The sequence below is a fragment of the Suricata suricatta genome, chromosome 9, assembly GCF_006229205.1.
Source record: "Suricata suricatta isolate VVHF042 chromosome 9, meerkat_22Aug2017_6uvM2_HiC, whole genome shotgun sequence".
NCBI lineage: Eukaryota > Metazoa > Chordata > Mammalia > Carnivora > Herpestidae > Suricata > Suricata suricatta.
Window position 1 is genome coordinate 102,752,542 of NC_043708.1, and position 16,182 is coordinate 102,768,723.

General features: G+C 52.4%; 1 protein-coding gene across 1 annotated transcript in view; it reads right to left on the reverse strand.

The window, feature by feature from the left end:
• Positions 1-875: 875 nt before the first annotated feature.
• LOC115302331 (immunoglobulin superfamily DCC subclass member 4-like) overlaps positions 876-16,182 on the reverse strand; it is a 30,844-nt gene continuing 15,537 nt past the window's right edge. The window contains exons 7-20 of the mRNA XM_029952257.1: positions 16,020-16,181; positions 15,332-15,496; positions 14,663-14,800; positions 13,618-13,791; positions 12,389-12,628; positions 12,135-12,236; positions 10,039-10,222; positions 9,152-9,279; positions 7,687-7,857; positions 7,299-7,436; positions 6,036-6,141; positions 5,323-5,551; positions 4,402-4,563; positions 876-3,854 (exon numbers count right to left, since the gene is read on the reverse strand). Coding sequence (XP_029808117.1) covers positions 3,444-3,854; positions 4,402-4,563; positions 5,323-5,551; positions 6,036-6,141; positions 7,299-7,436; positions 7,687-7,857; positions 9,152-9,279; positions 10,039-10,222; positions 12,135-12,236; positions 12,389-12,628; positions 13,618-13,791; positions 14,663-14,800; positions 15,332-15,496; positions 16,020-16,181 — 2,510 coding nt within the window. The 3' untranslated portion in view covers positions 876-3,443. The remainder of the gene's footprint in view (positions 3,855-4,401; positions 4,564-5,322; positions 5,552-6,035; positions 6,142-7,298; positions 7,437-7,686; positions 7,858-9,151; positions 9,280-10,038; positions 10,223-12,134; positions 12,237-12,388; positions 12,629-13,617; positions 13,792-14,662; positions 14,801-15,331; positions 15,497-16,019; position 16,182) is intronic.

Sequence of the window (16,182 nt, forward strand, 5' to 3'; positions counted from 1 at the left end):
TCATTGTGAGCAAAGGCAGGAATGATGGGCCTCTACTGGCCATAGGAAAGGGACAGAAGGGGGGCCCCCCCTGGGCCCAGAGTCCTGCGGGGCTTGAATTTTCAACAACCCCTTCTTGGCTTGTCCTAGACTCAGAGAGGTCAAATCAGTATCCTGAGTTGCTGTCATTTTAAATTCATTTTGACAAGTGTTTAATTCTTCTTTATCACAACGTTTGGTCTAAGAGTGATATGCAAATAATGGCTATTCTGCTGCATGCAAAATGTGCCTATCTCTCCCTATGATCTGTCAATTAACATGGGTCAGGCCCACCAGCCACTTTGGGGGTGGTCCTGGGCAGGGCAGCCCCTGACTCTTGGTTCCCTCAGTAGAAAAGCAGACAACAAGCAGGCTCTGTAAAGATCTTAGCAGAGGGGCTGCCAGCCACGATCCTGAGATGCTTGTGGCGTTTTGTGTGTGGCTGTGGGCCCATCTTTGAGTTAATGGACACGAGGGTGTTGGTGAAGGGGAGTGTGCATGCGTGGGCACAGTGCCCCTATGTGTGACTATTCAGTCATGAGCAACTCTGGCTATACAGAATAGTCGTTAAGCCCAAATCTCTGGAGTTGCTCCTTCACTCCCTCCTTTGCACCTAAGAAAGTTAAACAAATGTGTGCCCGGATGGAAAGAGATCCCTAGAAAGCCTAAAAGAATGCCATCAAAGAAAGCATCTTTCCCAAGTTTAAGTCTTGTTCCTAAGTGCCTGTTGCGGGAGGAGGATAGTTGAGTTCTTTCCCAGGACCACCTGCTCTCTGCCCTCAAAAACCAGCATGTCCCCTCCTGGCAGGAAATACATTCTCTAGGGGAAAAAGGCTGAGGAAATTCTAGGCATTCCATGTGTTTGGAAAATAGTTTATTAATTCATTATAGGGACAGATACATAATCAATGCCTTGGCTTAACACTAAAGAATATCATATTTGTAAGGAGCGGGAAATATGCTGGAAAAATAATTAAATAATACAGCATAAACTAAATACAGACAAATAAATGAGCAGGTGCTGATTACACTTGTCATGCATCAAGAAAAGGAAGGTTTCTAAATGAGACTCAAAAAACGTAAGGCATCGATGGTAGGTGACAAAGGGATTAATACCCTGTAAAAGGCCAATAGACTCTTTTCTAATAAAAATACTGCTACTAAGACACAAACCTAACACTTCCAAATTACCCAGGGCCCAAATCATATATAAGGCTAGTGAGTAATGGCCACTTTCTTATCAAGTGTGAGTTATAGGCAGATACCAGATTTATTACTTATTTGCTTTTGAGAAACAATTTTCCACCCAACCTAATGGGTTATAAATTGTCTTATTTGCAGCTATTTAATTTAAACCAGAGCCTCAGTGCCTGTTAAACAAGAACATGAAAAATGACTACGTGGCGTAATGCTAACAGCCTACTGTTAAAACAGCCCTTTAATTCAGGGCATTTTTTTTTTCCTTTTGGAAAAAAAAAAATCAAACCAGCAAAATAAAATGAGGCTTTTGACCTTCAGAGCAATGATGAAACATATACAGTGGTATTAGCTACAGCAATGCCGAATGCTACAGAAATAGTACAAGTGACAATTCTGTCCCAAACGAGAGACAAACCAGCATGAATAATCTTTAGTGTTATCATAGGCTGGCTGGAGGAGGGGGAGGGGGCGGGGGAGGAAATGGAGGTGCGCGTGTCAAATGTGAGTGACGCCCCAGTGTAATAAACACAGATGCTGAAAGGGTCTGAGGAAGCTGCAACTCTGCTGAGAGACATTTCACCATTTAAAAAAAAAAAAAAAGAAAGAAAGAAAGAAAAGGAAAAGAAAGATAGACTGGTTGTTTCCAATTTGGCCCAGAAGCCAGAGTTAACCCTTGATGTGCCAATCAGTTAAAAAGATGCGTTTAGGGAGAAAAGTCCCACATTCTATGATCCTATGAGAGGCTGGGGTGCAAAATCAAATTAATAGCTCATCTCCTTTACACAGGAAATAGAAGTCCAGCTTGTCCCTGTGTGACAGGTCAACAGAAAATGACTTTAGGATTGAATTTAAAGAAAAAAAATAATGAAATGAGCCAATTACCCTTGTCCTGTGCAAAGACCTCCTTCCAGCACCTAGAGGGTGCAACTCCTGGCACCCCCCTCCACCAGCTCATGTTCCCAGCGCACAGAGTGGGAAGTTGCTGGGCTGTGGTGCCCCTAATCCCCACTCTCCTTCTCCAGCTTTGGCTTCAGCAGTGAAGGAAGGTCCCCAACCTCCTCCATCTAAGAACCCTGCCTCCCTGCCTAGAAGGGAGGGAATCATTTTATCCTGAGCCTCTAGATCAAATGTAATCCCCTTTCTCTGTCTCAGAAATCCCCTTGTGTGAACGTGGATCCATCACCTCCAAGGAGAATCCTCCTATCTCAATCCCAGGGAGAGACAGAAATGCAAGGGAAACTGGAAGGTCGTCTCCAAACCCGCACTGGGGGTCTGCCTAGGGAGGGGGCATGTGGCGGCACCTAGAGAAGAGGGCCAGGAAGATGGCGAGTGAAGTGAATGGCGGACACAGAAGTCATGCTATGGCCTCAAAGCAGACATGAGGTAGTCATGTTGTTGGGGAAGGATGCAAAGATTGAACGCAGGCAGGTGAGCCACACGATGCAGTCTGGGAGAGGTGTGAGAGACAGCAGAGATGGTCAGGGAACAGACGGACAGCAGAGAGGAGAGGAAAGAGAATGGCGGGGGAGGAGCAGGTAGGAGAACTGGGAGAGCAGGCTGACAGGAGGCAGAGCACAGGAGCAGTGAAGAGGAAGGGAGGAGAGGGGAGCCAGAGTCCATGGATTTCCGAAACCAGGCGCTTCCCAAATGACAGAATGAAATGCAGCGTTGCTCTGAGGGGAGCCAGAGTCACCCTTTCAGTCTGGACCCACAGGGGCGCGGGAGATGGGGAGCGATGCAACTGAAATGTTGGGCATTCAGAGCCTACTGCACTCAACCCAGCCCGACCGGAAAATGGGCCGGGGCTGTCTTTGTCAGACAGGGCATTGCAGACACTCTCAGAGTGTGTAATAAACAGCTAGGTGGCGGAGATGGGGGCCCCACAGGGCTGGGGACTGCCCACTCTGGGCCACTATCCTGACCTAGAGGATCAGTTAGGCCATAGTGACCACTGCCTAGACTGGAGTTTCTCAGCTCACCAGCCAGTACGTGCACATGTGTACACCACATATGGCCATGCCTCACAGGTCCTTCACTTGTGTCACAGAGTATGGGAGGATGGAGTACTCCATCTCTTCCTCTCCCCGCAGCCAAAGCATCCCAGGAAGCTCCAAATGGCTTGATAATATTCAGGACCTGCAGGTACACATGTGTACATACTCTGCCACATGTGCCACATCCCACGATGCATACCGGCCCGCCCCCAATTGCACCCTGTAGGGGAGCTAGGTAGAGGAAGAGACTGGGGCTCTGGGCAGGCCTGGGCTCATTCCTAGCGTGCAGGGGGCTGTTGGCTGGCAGCTGTTCCCAGGGGTCTCCTCCAGAGCCTCACTGGGCTGGAGGTCCGGGTACTGATAAGAAGTGCTGGTTGCCTCTGGCAGGCAGGTAAGTCTGTCTGGCCCAGTGGTTGCCTGCTCACACCCTCTCAGCTCCCTGTCCAGCCAGTCTACCCCCTGCCCTAGATCCACAACACCCGAAGTAAGGTCAGGAGTCTCCAAAGGCAGGGGGTCCTCAGGCTCCAGGTCCTGGAGGTGGAGGTTGGGGTTCCCTTTGGATGCACTAAAGTCAGAGTGGACAATGACTTCAGCCTCCACCTGGTTCCTGCAGGCCGGGGGTGGCTTCTTCCTGCCATTGCCCTGGTCAGGGCAGAGAACACAAAGACGAGGTCATCACCACGTACAGTGATCATCAGAAGACTGACCAACATAGAGAAGGACCGACCCACTCCCCCAGACCTCAGAGTGTATATCACCTGGGAGTTGGTAAAGGAAGGGGCCAATGACTGTCCCACAAGAGAAGATGTTCAGACCCTTGCGAAGGCAGAGAAGAATGGAACACTTCCCATTTGCCTTGCCCAGAGTTCAGAAGTACCAGACTTAGTCAGAGCCTCGGTGCATCAGAGGAAGGGCAGAATGCGCTTATGGCAGGCCCACCCTCAGATCCGTGGTGATTCTGCTGGGCCCACTTAGGTATGGGGAGAGGAGCCTTCAGCCCAGGTGAAACACAGATTTCCGGAAACTGCCTGCCGTCCACCCACCCACCTTTAGAGGCTCCACGGTCTCCTAGCTAGACTTCCATCCCCAGGGAAGTTATGTCAGAGGTCACTAGACAACTCACTACTTACTCTTCACAAGCACAGAGCCCCTTTTCTCCTTTCTTGCCCCTCCTTCCCAGGACACTGACCTTTATGGCGTCATACACCAGAGCCTGCAGCAACAGTGTCTGCCCAGTTCCAGCAGGGGGCAGCAGGGCCCGGGTCAGAGAAGGCATGGCACCTGCTTGGGGCAGCTCGCAGCCAGCCCAGGAGCCTGCCCAGCTGGGCCCACCTGGCTGAGCCCAGGAGATCTGCAAGAGGGAAAAGACACGGGAGCACTGAAGGCTTGGGTGGAAGAAGGGAGCATAAGAGAGGGGCATGGATGGAGACTCTTGGTCTTCTTGCTACCTCCCCACTACGGCTGTGGGGAGGGACTGATGGTCTGGGGGGCGGATATGAGGAGAGAGAAGTCCTCCTGCAGAAAAGCCTAATACCACCTGCTTTGGCAAAGCCTAGAGATGTCCAAGCCAGGCAAGATGTCCTTTACCACAGGGGCAGGGAAAGCGGGGAGAAGCACTCATGGGTCTGAGCAGGCTCCTCAGAGAAGGGCAGGATGAGCTACCACTGCTGGCGTGGAAGGGACCTGGCCTATGTGGGCCTACTTATCCCGGTCCTGGTCTCACCAGGCCACAGCCAAGCTGACTGGCCTCTCGTCCTCATTTTAGGGAGGGCTGGATCTTAGAGGTTTCCCTAGCTCCCAGGACAAGGAGGGATGTGGGTGTTGTGACCACTCTGAGTCACCAGCAAACAGACAACAGGGGGCCCGTCTCTCCTTCCAGGAGAGCCAGACTGACCTATTCTGCCAGGGATGGAGGCCCATCTGCTCCCTGCCCTGCCAACCTTTTCAGGGAGGAAGGAGAGAGTGCCTTTTCTTCTACAGCTGGTCCAGGGAAGGGGAGGAGGAGGGTGGAGTCTCTCTCCAGACACACATTGTACTCTTGCGCCCCCAGGTGTCCATTTGGGAATGAGCTGCGGTGTGGGGCTCTGACCCGCCCAGGCACTAGGCTTACCTTTCTCTTGGAGTGACCCCGGCAGTCTGAAGCACCGCCACCCATAAGGCTGTGCACTTCAGCCCTGTCCTCGATGTCTGAGGGCGGTGGAGACCAGTCCTGGGGACGGGGGTGCACAAGGGACTCCAGTTCATGGGCAGCTGGGGGACTGGGGGGCCCAAGGCGGGCTCTAGAGTACAGTGCAGGGTTCCCAGCATTGGCTGTGGAGGACAGGCCTGGGAGGGTTTCTCTGGAAGGGAAGATAGGGAATCAGGCACAGTGGTCAAAAAGTGAAGGGTGGAGGCAGGCCTGGGATCTAGTTCAGCCTAAGTCTTGGGCAGGTTCCTGGCCATCTCTGGAACTTGATTTCCCTGTCTGTGTAATGATTAAGAAACTATCCAAAACAACTATGACATTGCAAATGGGACCTCTCCTCCCTTGACTCCAGGTAGCTCGAGATTTGGGGTTCCTCCTTCCAAGATGCTGGTAGCTACAGAGAGAGAGAGAAGGCAGCTCTGCCTATGCCCGCCCTTGCTGAGGAGGTAGGCTGGGGGCTCCCCTGAACCCACTCCCCACTCTCATGAGTATATCACTCCCTTCCTCCCAGAATCCTAATTTTAATGGAGCTTCTGAGGGACGCTTGGGCAAATTATGGCCATTTCCCCAACTCTTTCTTCTCTGCAGGCCTTCAGGAAATCTCTCCTCTCTGTAGCCAGAGGGCCTTCCTCACCTACCTGTGGGGGCTGCGGCGCAGGCCGGCACACATGCAGGCCAGGAGGCAGAGGAGGCCCAGGCAGACACCCACAATGATGCCTGTGACTGAGTGCACATCCAAGGAGTCTGGTGGTGGAGACAGAGGGGACAGAACAGGTCAAGGCCAGAAGGCTCAAGATTCATACAGTCTCACCCTTTGGACACTCAAAATCTTCCTTTTTTTCCCAACTAGTTTTTTAAGTTTATTTATTTATTTGGAGAGAAGGTGAGAGTGAGTGAGCATGACTAGGGGAGGGGCAGAGAGAGAGGGAGAGAGAGAATCCCAAACAGGTTCCATACTGTAAGTGCAGAGCCTGACACAGGGCTTGATCTCACGAACTGTGAGATCACGACCTGAGCCAAAATCAAGAGTCAGACACTTAACCAAATGAACCAGGTGCCCCTCGACCCTTAGAATTTTCTGTTGCAAGAAGGGGTCCACCACTGCCTCTCTCTTTGACTGTTCCCCATTGGAAATCTGAAGCTGTGGTCCCTCTCTGTCAACCTTGCCTTTCAGTGAAACACACACTCAGACTGGTTTCATGGGTGTGCACAGGGGTGATTTTATGCGGCTCACACTTGGAAGGGCTCCATGCTTGTTTTAATGCTCTGCTGTCACCATCTTGAAGTTCTCATTTTTTTAAATAATTTTTTTAAGTAATATTTGAGAGAGAGAGGCACAGAGTGTGAGTAGGGGAAGGAGGAAGAGGGAGACACAGAATCTGAAACAGACTCCAGGCTCTGAGCTGTCAGCACAGAGCCCAATGAGGGGCTCGAACTCATGAACGGTGAGATCATGACGTAAGCCCAAGTTGGATGCTTAACTGATTGAGACACCCAGGCACCCCCAAATTCTAATTTTTAAAGAAAGGCCCCACATTTTCATTTCACACTTGGCCCTGCAAATTACATACCCAGTTCTGCTGCCCACTCTCACCCCTTGAGGCCCGTCACCTCTCCAAGCCAATCCTCTAATGAAAGCAATTTCCCAAAGACCCAAGGCAGTTTCTCAGGAGTCTGACCTCTTGGCTGAATCACCACTGAACCACACCCAAGTTCCCCTTCCAATCTCTCCTCTCTGAACCAAACCACGAGGCCAGCTGTCCAAAACGATGAAAGGGTAGTTGTGCCCTGGGACAGGGCCTTGGAAGAGATGACTTTAGGGTTAGAGGTCAACTCGAGGGGCCTCAGAAGACCTCAGGCTGCCCCAGGATGGACCCACTTCTCCCTCCCCGCCCTCATACCTGAGAGCTTCTCCTGGAGAGTGATCACATCCTGCAGACCAGAGAAGGGCCCAGGCCCCACCTCTGTGCGCGCCCCCATCTTGAAGAAGTATCTGGTGTCACTCTCGAGGCCATGTACCTCAGCACTGAAGATGTTTCCTGGGGGCAGGGGGAAGCCGGGAGAGCAGGGCTGGGGGGTTGGGTGGGGGTGGGAGGCAGGGATGGTCTGGAGTGTAGGACTCAGAAGGTATGCTCTCCCACTCAGGCACTAGCTTCTGCCTGTTCCTCCTAGAAAGCCCTGGGACAAACCTCAGCCACTGTCACCACTAACCCAACCACTGGAGAGATTGGAAAAGGCAGAGAAAGTGCGAAAGCTCGTGCTCAGATGCCCTGGAGTGGGAGCCCTCACCCTCCGTGGTCAGCAGGGTCCACTGGTGTTCGGGCTGGGTATGGTTGTTGCTGTACAGAATCAGATACTCCACGATCTCGCCATTGGGCTCCGTCGGGGGGCACCAGTGCAGCCGAACGGTGGAGGGCGTCAGGGGGCTCAGGCGCAGGTCAGATGGGGGCGTAGAGGGCCCTGGGGTGCAGGGGAGGAGTTGGGGAGAGGCATGGTCATTGAGAGCCCCAGCTCTGGGGGCAGCTGGGAGGTGGGGCATGAGGACATGGCCTCCCTTCCTCCTCCTTCATGGGAACAAACCACAAACCACAAAATGAAAACTGGGGAGTTTCTGGAAAACAGATGGGGAGGTTTCATGACTATTTCTCCCCTCCCAGAAACTCCCCAAATCTTCAAGTAAAAGTCACTGATGCCCTATGTAGCCTTTGTCTGTGTCTATGTCTGCCCCTGACACAGGTCCTAAGGGTCATGGGAAGCCCAGCGTGAGACGTACAACCTTGGAAGGCTTTGTGCGCTGTTTTTAGAGAAGAACCTGATTCCAAGGGGTGGGGGTGCATGAGGAAGGGTGAGAAATAGGGACATGGGTGACAAATGAGTTCATTGGAAAGGGTCAGAGATTTGGAGTTTCAGGTCTTCAAGGCCTGGCAGAGGGTGAGATGGGGACCCAGGGCTCTAAGGCATAAGACAGCCACAGCATGACAGGCGGCCAGAACCCGCTTTGACTCCCAGCTCTAGTACCCCCACCCCATCTGCAAAAGGAGCAAACACCCTTGTCTGTAGCACGGCCAGTCGTTCTGGGAAGCCCGCATCAGATGTCTCCTCTAAGAGAACAATGGGCCCCCCTTAACTCCCTATGCAGTTTAAGACCACAATAACTGAAGTCATAGCGAGATGAGAAACAATTTGTAAGGAGTGCTTTTAAAGAGCAAATTCATGCCCCCTCCCCCAAAGTCTTCCTAGTTCAGATTCTGGGACAAAGGTCTTCTGTCTGTGGGAAGGTGAACCGTTTTAGGGCTGATAGAACTGAAGAGCCTCTGCTATGAGAACAAAAATCCATCTGTCTTGGAATAAAATTTCTAGAGGTTCCAGAGTCACAGACTTGACAGTGAATGGTCCCGTCCTTTCTTGTTACAGATGGGGAAACGAAGGCCCAAGGGGGAAGGGACCTGCCCAAGGCTTCCTGTGTGCAGGGGCAGGATGGGGACCCAAATGCAGAATTCACAACACCTGCCTCCCTGACCTGGCCCCTCTTCAGCACCTCAGTGAGGTGCTGGCAGTCCCATAAAGGAAGCCACCCCTCTCAATCTTATTATATTTATGAGTAAACCGTTAAGACCAGCACAGGACTGGCCTACACAAATGCGAAGTCAATCATAGACAGAAACGGGGCTCTGAGGGACGTATCTAAAAAGAGGGCTGTCGGGTAAGAAGGAGGGGGGTGGAAAGACGGATTGCTGGCAAGGGGGCCGCTCACGGTCAGGCAGGGTGGAGCGTTCCACCACGGAGCCAAAAGGCCCATCCATGTCCACACCGTGGGACTGTACTGCGAACTCGTACTTGGTGAATGGCTTCAGCCCGCCAATAAGGATGTCTTCTCCAGAGCTGTTGAGGCAAGAAATGTTACTGGTGCTTCAGGCACATCCTCCTAGCAGGCAGACCACTCTAAACCCATTCCCCTAGCCCACCCCAGCCCAGCCCCAGGCCCTACCCTGGGCAGGGAATCTACTCTTTGGCAGGGGGCCCACTGACACCATCCAGGGGCCCTACAGAGAAGTCTGGGTGTATGCTACTCCCAAGGTATTCTGTCCAATCTCCAAACTAGGCCCCCTGCTCCGGGAAACCTTCCTGGATTAGTCCAAGTCATCGAGCACCCAAGGAACCATCTCTGATGCATCTTTTCCTTGGCTTAATTGTCCGTTAGCTGCAGCTATACATAACTATTATGTTTTTTCACTTTTATCCGACCTATTTTACTTGTTTTCTTGTGTTTTCTATTCTATTTTTATGCAATTTTTCCTCTGTGAAACCAACAGCTCCTCAGGGCAGCGCCTACCCATCGGACCAGGGGTCCTCTCGGCACCGAATCGGGGTTGTCTCTTCCCCATCATGTCAGGAGGCCCCTGAGGGTGAAGAAATGGGTCTGTCCTGCACCACATTCTCTGGGGTTGAGTAGGAGGGTCTGTGTGAGGGGATAGGAGAGCAGGACTCCCCTTTTCCACCTGTCGCCGCAGGGCATCAGACCCTCAGTGTGCCCCAGTGCAACAGGTGAGCCATGAAAGGTTCCTCAATCCCTGGGGTCCCCCCACTTCATCACCAGCTGCTGCCTTCCTCCCCCGTCACAGCGCTGGCTGGTTTCCCCACCTGGTATAATAGGTGACCAGGGAGGCGTTCCTGAGTCCCCAGGGGCTGAAGCGCACAGTATAGTTGACAATCTTGACTGTGGTGAAGTCGGGCTTTTTCCACCGAAGCCAAATGGATGTGGAGCTGTTTGATTCTGCATGGACGTGGGCGGGGGGTAAGGGTGGTCCCCTCTGGATGGGCAAGTCTGGAAGGTGAAAACAGAGTGTGGGACAAGGAGGGAAGACACTCATCCCGATATATGGGCAGTGGTCTGCAGTTCCCAAGGCACTTATTTTCATCCTCCCTCTTCTGATCCGAAGTTGAGTAGCATCATTCCCACTTCACAGATGAGGAAACTGAGGCTCCCAAGAACTTAAGTAATTTTGGCCCAGGTCATATATATATATAGCAGACTGTATATGGAGAGGCAGCAAATCATGGCAATTAAAAGCACACATTCTGGAGCCTGGTGACCCTGGTTCCAATTCTAGATTTGCCACGTACTAGCTGTGTGACCTGGGAGAAGTTACTTAACCTCTCCCTGCTGTCATTTCCTATTCTGTGAGTGGGACTGATAACAGTACTTACCTCACAGCATTGTTATATGAGGATTAAATCAGTTAATGTTTGTTAAGGATCTAGAAAAGTGTCTTGCATACTGTTATGAACTGAACATTTGCACCTCCTGCTAAATTCATATGTTGAAATTTAAACACACGGTTGGAGCCCTCATGAATAGCATTAGTGCCTATCTTTGTCCATCCAGGCCACTATAACAAAGTACTGCAGACTGGGTGGCTCATAAACAACAGAAATTTATTTCCCACAGTTCTGGAAGCTGGAGTCTGAGATCAGGATGCCAGCATGCTCCAGTTCCGGTAAGAGGCCACCTGTGGGTTACCAGACTGCCGACTTCTCCTTGTACGATGCTGTGGAGGATAGCAGAGAGAAGTGAGCTCTCTGTGACATTTATAAGGGCATCAATCCTATTCATAAGGCTCCCACCCTCATGACCTCATCTAATCCTATTGACCTCATAGGACATCATATTGCAGAGACAGAGTGGGGGACAAAATTTTCCGCCCTAACTGCCCTTGTAGAAGAACCTCCCCGCTCCAGCCCCCTTCTGTCATGTGAGGATGCAGTGGGAACATGGCCTCTGGTCTGTAAACCAGAAAGTGGACTCCCACCAGACTCCACTGTACTGGCGCCTTGATCTTGGACTTCCTCCAGAACGGTGAGAAATAAATGGTTGTTTAAACCACTCAGTCTGTGGTATTTTCATTATAGCAGCCCGAACTAAGATACGCAGTGAGCACTACAGGATGACGTGTTCATTACATAAGTATAAGATAAAATAAACTGCATGACAGCAGGTACCTTATCTATATGGTTCATCACTAAATTTCCAGAACAGGCAGTAGACATTCAGTGAAATATTTGCTGAATGAACAAACTGGAATTAGAATTCAGGTCTCTTGGCTCCTGGTTGAGGGCTTCTTTGACAAAACCACATGGTTAAAAATCAGCCTGGGAAATTAGGGGTGAGGAGGTTCATGGGGCACCCAAGGTGGCCCACACAAGCCATGAAGCAGCGTACTACAGTGTGAAGACTTTTCTTGGGCAGCCAAGAGTCCTGGTTCTAGTCTAGGCTCTGTGAAACCTTGAGTAAAGTCCCTTTACCTCTCGGAGCCTCAGTTTCCTGATGGGCCACATAAGGACACTCTCCCTGCCTAGAGTGGGGGGAAAATCTGATAGAGAGTGTGATGTTGGTAGATGTGTTTTAAAACATGTTTAAGGGTCAAACAGGGTCAGGAGTCACCGACTAACCACTGGGTTTCTCTCTGTTCAAACCTTCCAAATTAGCACTGCTCATGGATAACGAAATAATGAAAATACGGTAGCAGGCCTGAAAGAGTGCTCCACATGAAGCTTCTTTCTGCGACAGCAGCTGTCTGGGGCTAGAAAAGGACCTTTGAGACTGAAAGCTTGGGTCTGGGGGTAGCTGAGGCTACCAGATGGCCTGACCACCGAGGCTGGCCCAGAGGGAAAAGAAAGAAAGAGGCACACAGACCCTTCGAAGAGCCCTCCTCCCTCTTCTTCCCCAGCCCCCTCACCTGGCGTGGGAGCCTTTTCTGTCTTGCCCTTCCACACTGCTGCGTAGCCATCCTCATGTTTGTTGAATGCCACAAGTTTCACCTCGTACAGCCGGCCAGGGGCTGGGGAAGGTCATAGGGGGTCACTGGCTAAAGGCACCTCTGAGGCCACTCTTTCCTCCCCAGAGAGCACTCCAATCCCAACTCCCACACCCAGCTTGCCTCATTCCCAACCAAGGCTACGTCCATCTCCCTCCCTCCCCTGCCCTCCTCACCTAGCTGGGTCAGCTCATACTGCTTCACTTTCTTCTTGAGCCGGACAGGCCCCACATCCCAAGCCTGGTCTCTGCGGCCCGCTGGGGGACTCTCACCATCGGCCGCCTCCTCCTCGGCGCCCACCTCCCGCCAGTACAGTTTGTAGCCAGAGATCTGGGCAGGGTGAGGGGGAGGCTGCCACGACACCACCAGGGACTCCATCCTTGCCCGTACCTTCAACTCTGCAGGGGCAAACGGGACTGGGGGCAGAGGAGCAGGATGGGCAGAAGGAGTGAGAGAATGAGGAGTGAGGAGAAGGAAGCCACGGGTGGGAGAGGGGGACAGGGAGGAGGAAGCCCAAAGCAGGATGCCAGCGCTGAGTGAGAGACTTGCCAGCCTCCTCGCAGTGCGTGGACACTCTGCTACCCTAGTGACAGGCCTGGGCTCAGTCTAGAGGTGAACTCACTATTCTACACACCCAGGGAGCTGAGAATGCAGGCATGTCTCCTGAGCGCTTGCGAAGAGGCGCCGATAGTACCTGGCAGAGCACAGGGCTCCATAATTTCCCCGAAGGAAGGCATGCGTGGGTACTGACAGGCAAGGGGGCCACAGGGGTTGCTGAGGTTGGGAAGCAGGAAAGGAGACTGGTGTGGGGAGCCTACTTGGAGCCTAAGAGTGGGGCTTCACTATGTGTCAGACACTGTTCTAAGCCCTTTGTACATGTGTTTTAACTTTATCCTCACAACCCTATAAAATAAGAAAACCACTACTGTCTCCATTTTACAGATTAGAAAACTGAGAAGTGAAGCAACTTGCCCAAGGTCACACAGAGAGCATATGTGTCATGTTCTGTCTGCACTTAATTATTATGAATTATTATTATTGGGCCTCTCTACAAAACCAACAATGACGATCAATGGAAGCAACTACTATTTAACAAGTTCTCATTATGTGCTAAACACTTGCTTATGATGCATTATTAATCCTCAGGCCATCTTTGGCAATAAATGAAGCCTCAGAGCTATGAATGGCTTGTCCAAGGTCACTCATTTGCGTGAAGGGACACTGGAGCCCAGGAGTGTCTGTAAAGGCCAGCCCTTCGCCTGTGTACCTGGCCTCCCTTACCCCTCAAGCAAGGGGGAGCCACGGAAGGTCTCTGATGGAGAGGGTGGTTGGGCCTGGGTTCTAAGGGCCACATACACCCACAAAGTCACACATGCAGTCCTTCCTCTCCCCTCAGACCCCATACCATGGCTCTGGTTGTGCATATTGGGCGTCCTGTGCTGCATCCACTGGGAGGGGGTCCCATAGCCAGCGCCTGTGCCAGCTGAAATCCGTACTCGATATACTTTGTTGGGCTGCAGCGAACTCAGCGTAAACTGTGTTTCATTTCCAGGCACCTCGGTGGAGAAAACCTGATCCGCTGGGACAGGAAACATGGCTGCTGGGTGGCCACCTGAGGACCAGGACCCCTAAAGTGCCCTATACCAACTATTCCGCCCCATATGCTGGTTCCTCAGTGCCCATGGGAGCCTGAGGCCCTCTCAGCACTGACCCCTCAGTCACGGCTCCAGAGCTGACTCCTGAGACTCCAGCCTGGGCTGACACAGGCCATCAGCCTCAGCTCAGAGTGGAGAGAACCACCCTGCACCCCACACCTCCCTGTGAGCTGTCTGTGACCATCCTTTCACACACACTCTAGGGCGCAGGGACAGGGGTTGTCTCTGAAGGCCATCAGGCACCGCCTGCCTTCTGGAACCCTGATGGCCACCCCAAGCCCCCTTCCTCATGCTTCCCTCCTTCCTCGCTCTCACGTTGGCCCCCAGCCACTTGCCTTGTCCTAACTTTCCCTTTCACACCGTCTCCCCCCTAGATTACCTATATCTGCCTCAACATGGCCTCCCCAACGCTCTGTTTCCCCAATCCCACAAGCACACCCTCCACCTCCTGCTTACTCATCTGCTTTTTGAGCTGGAAGGGTCCCCAAGGATTACCTAGGCTACCTCCCTTATTTCACAGATGAGGAAACTGAGGTAGGGACTTAACAGCATTACCCACTATAGCTGTAGAGGAGGTGGGGCTAGAACCCAGGCCTCCATCTTGAGCTTTGCCTCTTTACCTTTCCCTACACCTAGCCCACATTCCTCTTGTCTAGGTTCATATTTCCCTACTCCAACCCTCTGCTTAATTTTCTCAGACTCCTCCCACCTCTGCTCGGGTCCTCAGCTGCTCTGACCAGCCCTTCCCACCAATCATTCCCAGCCAGGTGGAGCCCTCACCCTGCCCCCACTTACCTTCCTTTCCCAAACCGTACTCTATCTTGTACTTCACCACCTGCCCATTGCTCAGGCTGGGAGGCAGGGGCAGCCACGCCACCCTGATGTCCAAGGGGTTGGGGCTGGACAGGGAGAGCTGGGGCGCTGCACTGGGGACTGAGACAGAAGAACATCAACGTGAGTTCTGCTCCACCGACGTGGAAGGTGACGCCCAGGAGCGATCAGAGACTTGCCCAGGTCACACAGCAAGTCAGAAGTAGGCCCAGGATCTGAGGGAGGAAAGGGAGCTTCTCAGGGGAGCCTCAAACTGGAGATGAGGGGAAATCCTTCCCACCCCAAAGCCAGAAAAAGGTTTGGGGCACAATCATCCACATCCATGGGTTCATGGCCCCTGCCTGACTGGATGGTACATGGATATTGAGAAGGGCCATATGACACAGGGAATCAAGACCTGTCCTCAAGTCCCAGCTGTACTACTGACCTTGGGCAAGTCACTCTCATTTTCTGGGCCTCAGTTTCCTAAACTATAAATTGGGAGGAACCCTTACCCACCCTCTTACATGGCACAAAAGATGACATGAGGCAGGTAAAAATGCCTTGGCATACACTAGTAAAGAAGAGCCGAACTACTGTCCCCAGGGAATTCTCTGGAACCTAAGGGGCCCACTGCAGGTTTAGAGGCCCTACCATCATCCAGTGTGTGGACCAGTGCTGGGGTAGAGGTGCGGCTGGCCCCCAGCTGGGAGTAGGCCACCACGTAGAACTCATAATCGGTGTTGGGTTCCAGGTCCCGGACCTGCAACTCTGTGGTATCATTGTTCACTGCAAACTGGTATTCCACGTTGTCCATGCCTGGGGCAGTGACATGGGGGACAAAGGGACTGTCACAGAGCCACCCCCAGAGGCCTGCCAGCTGAAGGCTCTCTAGGGACCCTTCATATTGTCCCAGTCTCTAGAACAGTCTATAACTAAATCATCAGATATTCTGAGCCCAGAGTATAGACTTCCTTGGCTTCTAGTCCCACTATATTAATTCCTCTGCCTGTTAGGAAGTTCTTTCTGGTGTCTAATTGAAGTGACTCCTGCTGCAGTTATAATGGACTGGCTCCAAGAGTGACAAGGCATTTTCCGTGGGAGGAAAAGCATCCTCTTCCTCCCCTATCATAACAGACCGTGGCTGATGTGCTGCACACTTTGACCTTTCCAGCACAACATCAGAAGACTACTGCCTAGTCCATATCTATGCCGGTCTCTCCCGCGGGTTTCCACCCATCCCGTCCTATCCCCAAAGGTACCCACACGGCAAACCAGAACCATCTGTCGTCTAACCTGTGCCTCCTCAGAGCACCCCAATGTGGGTCCTCAGCAGATTTACCTCGTGCCTTCTGGTAGTGGAGGGAGAAGCCGATGATCTGCTCGCTGTGCAGCTCGGGCCGCTCCCAGGCCACGAGCACGGCGGAGCTGCTCAGAGGCGTGGCCGTGACCCGCGTGGGCGCGCTGGGCAGCCCCTCGCGCACCACGACGGCCAGCGGCGCGGC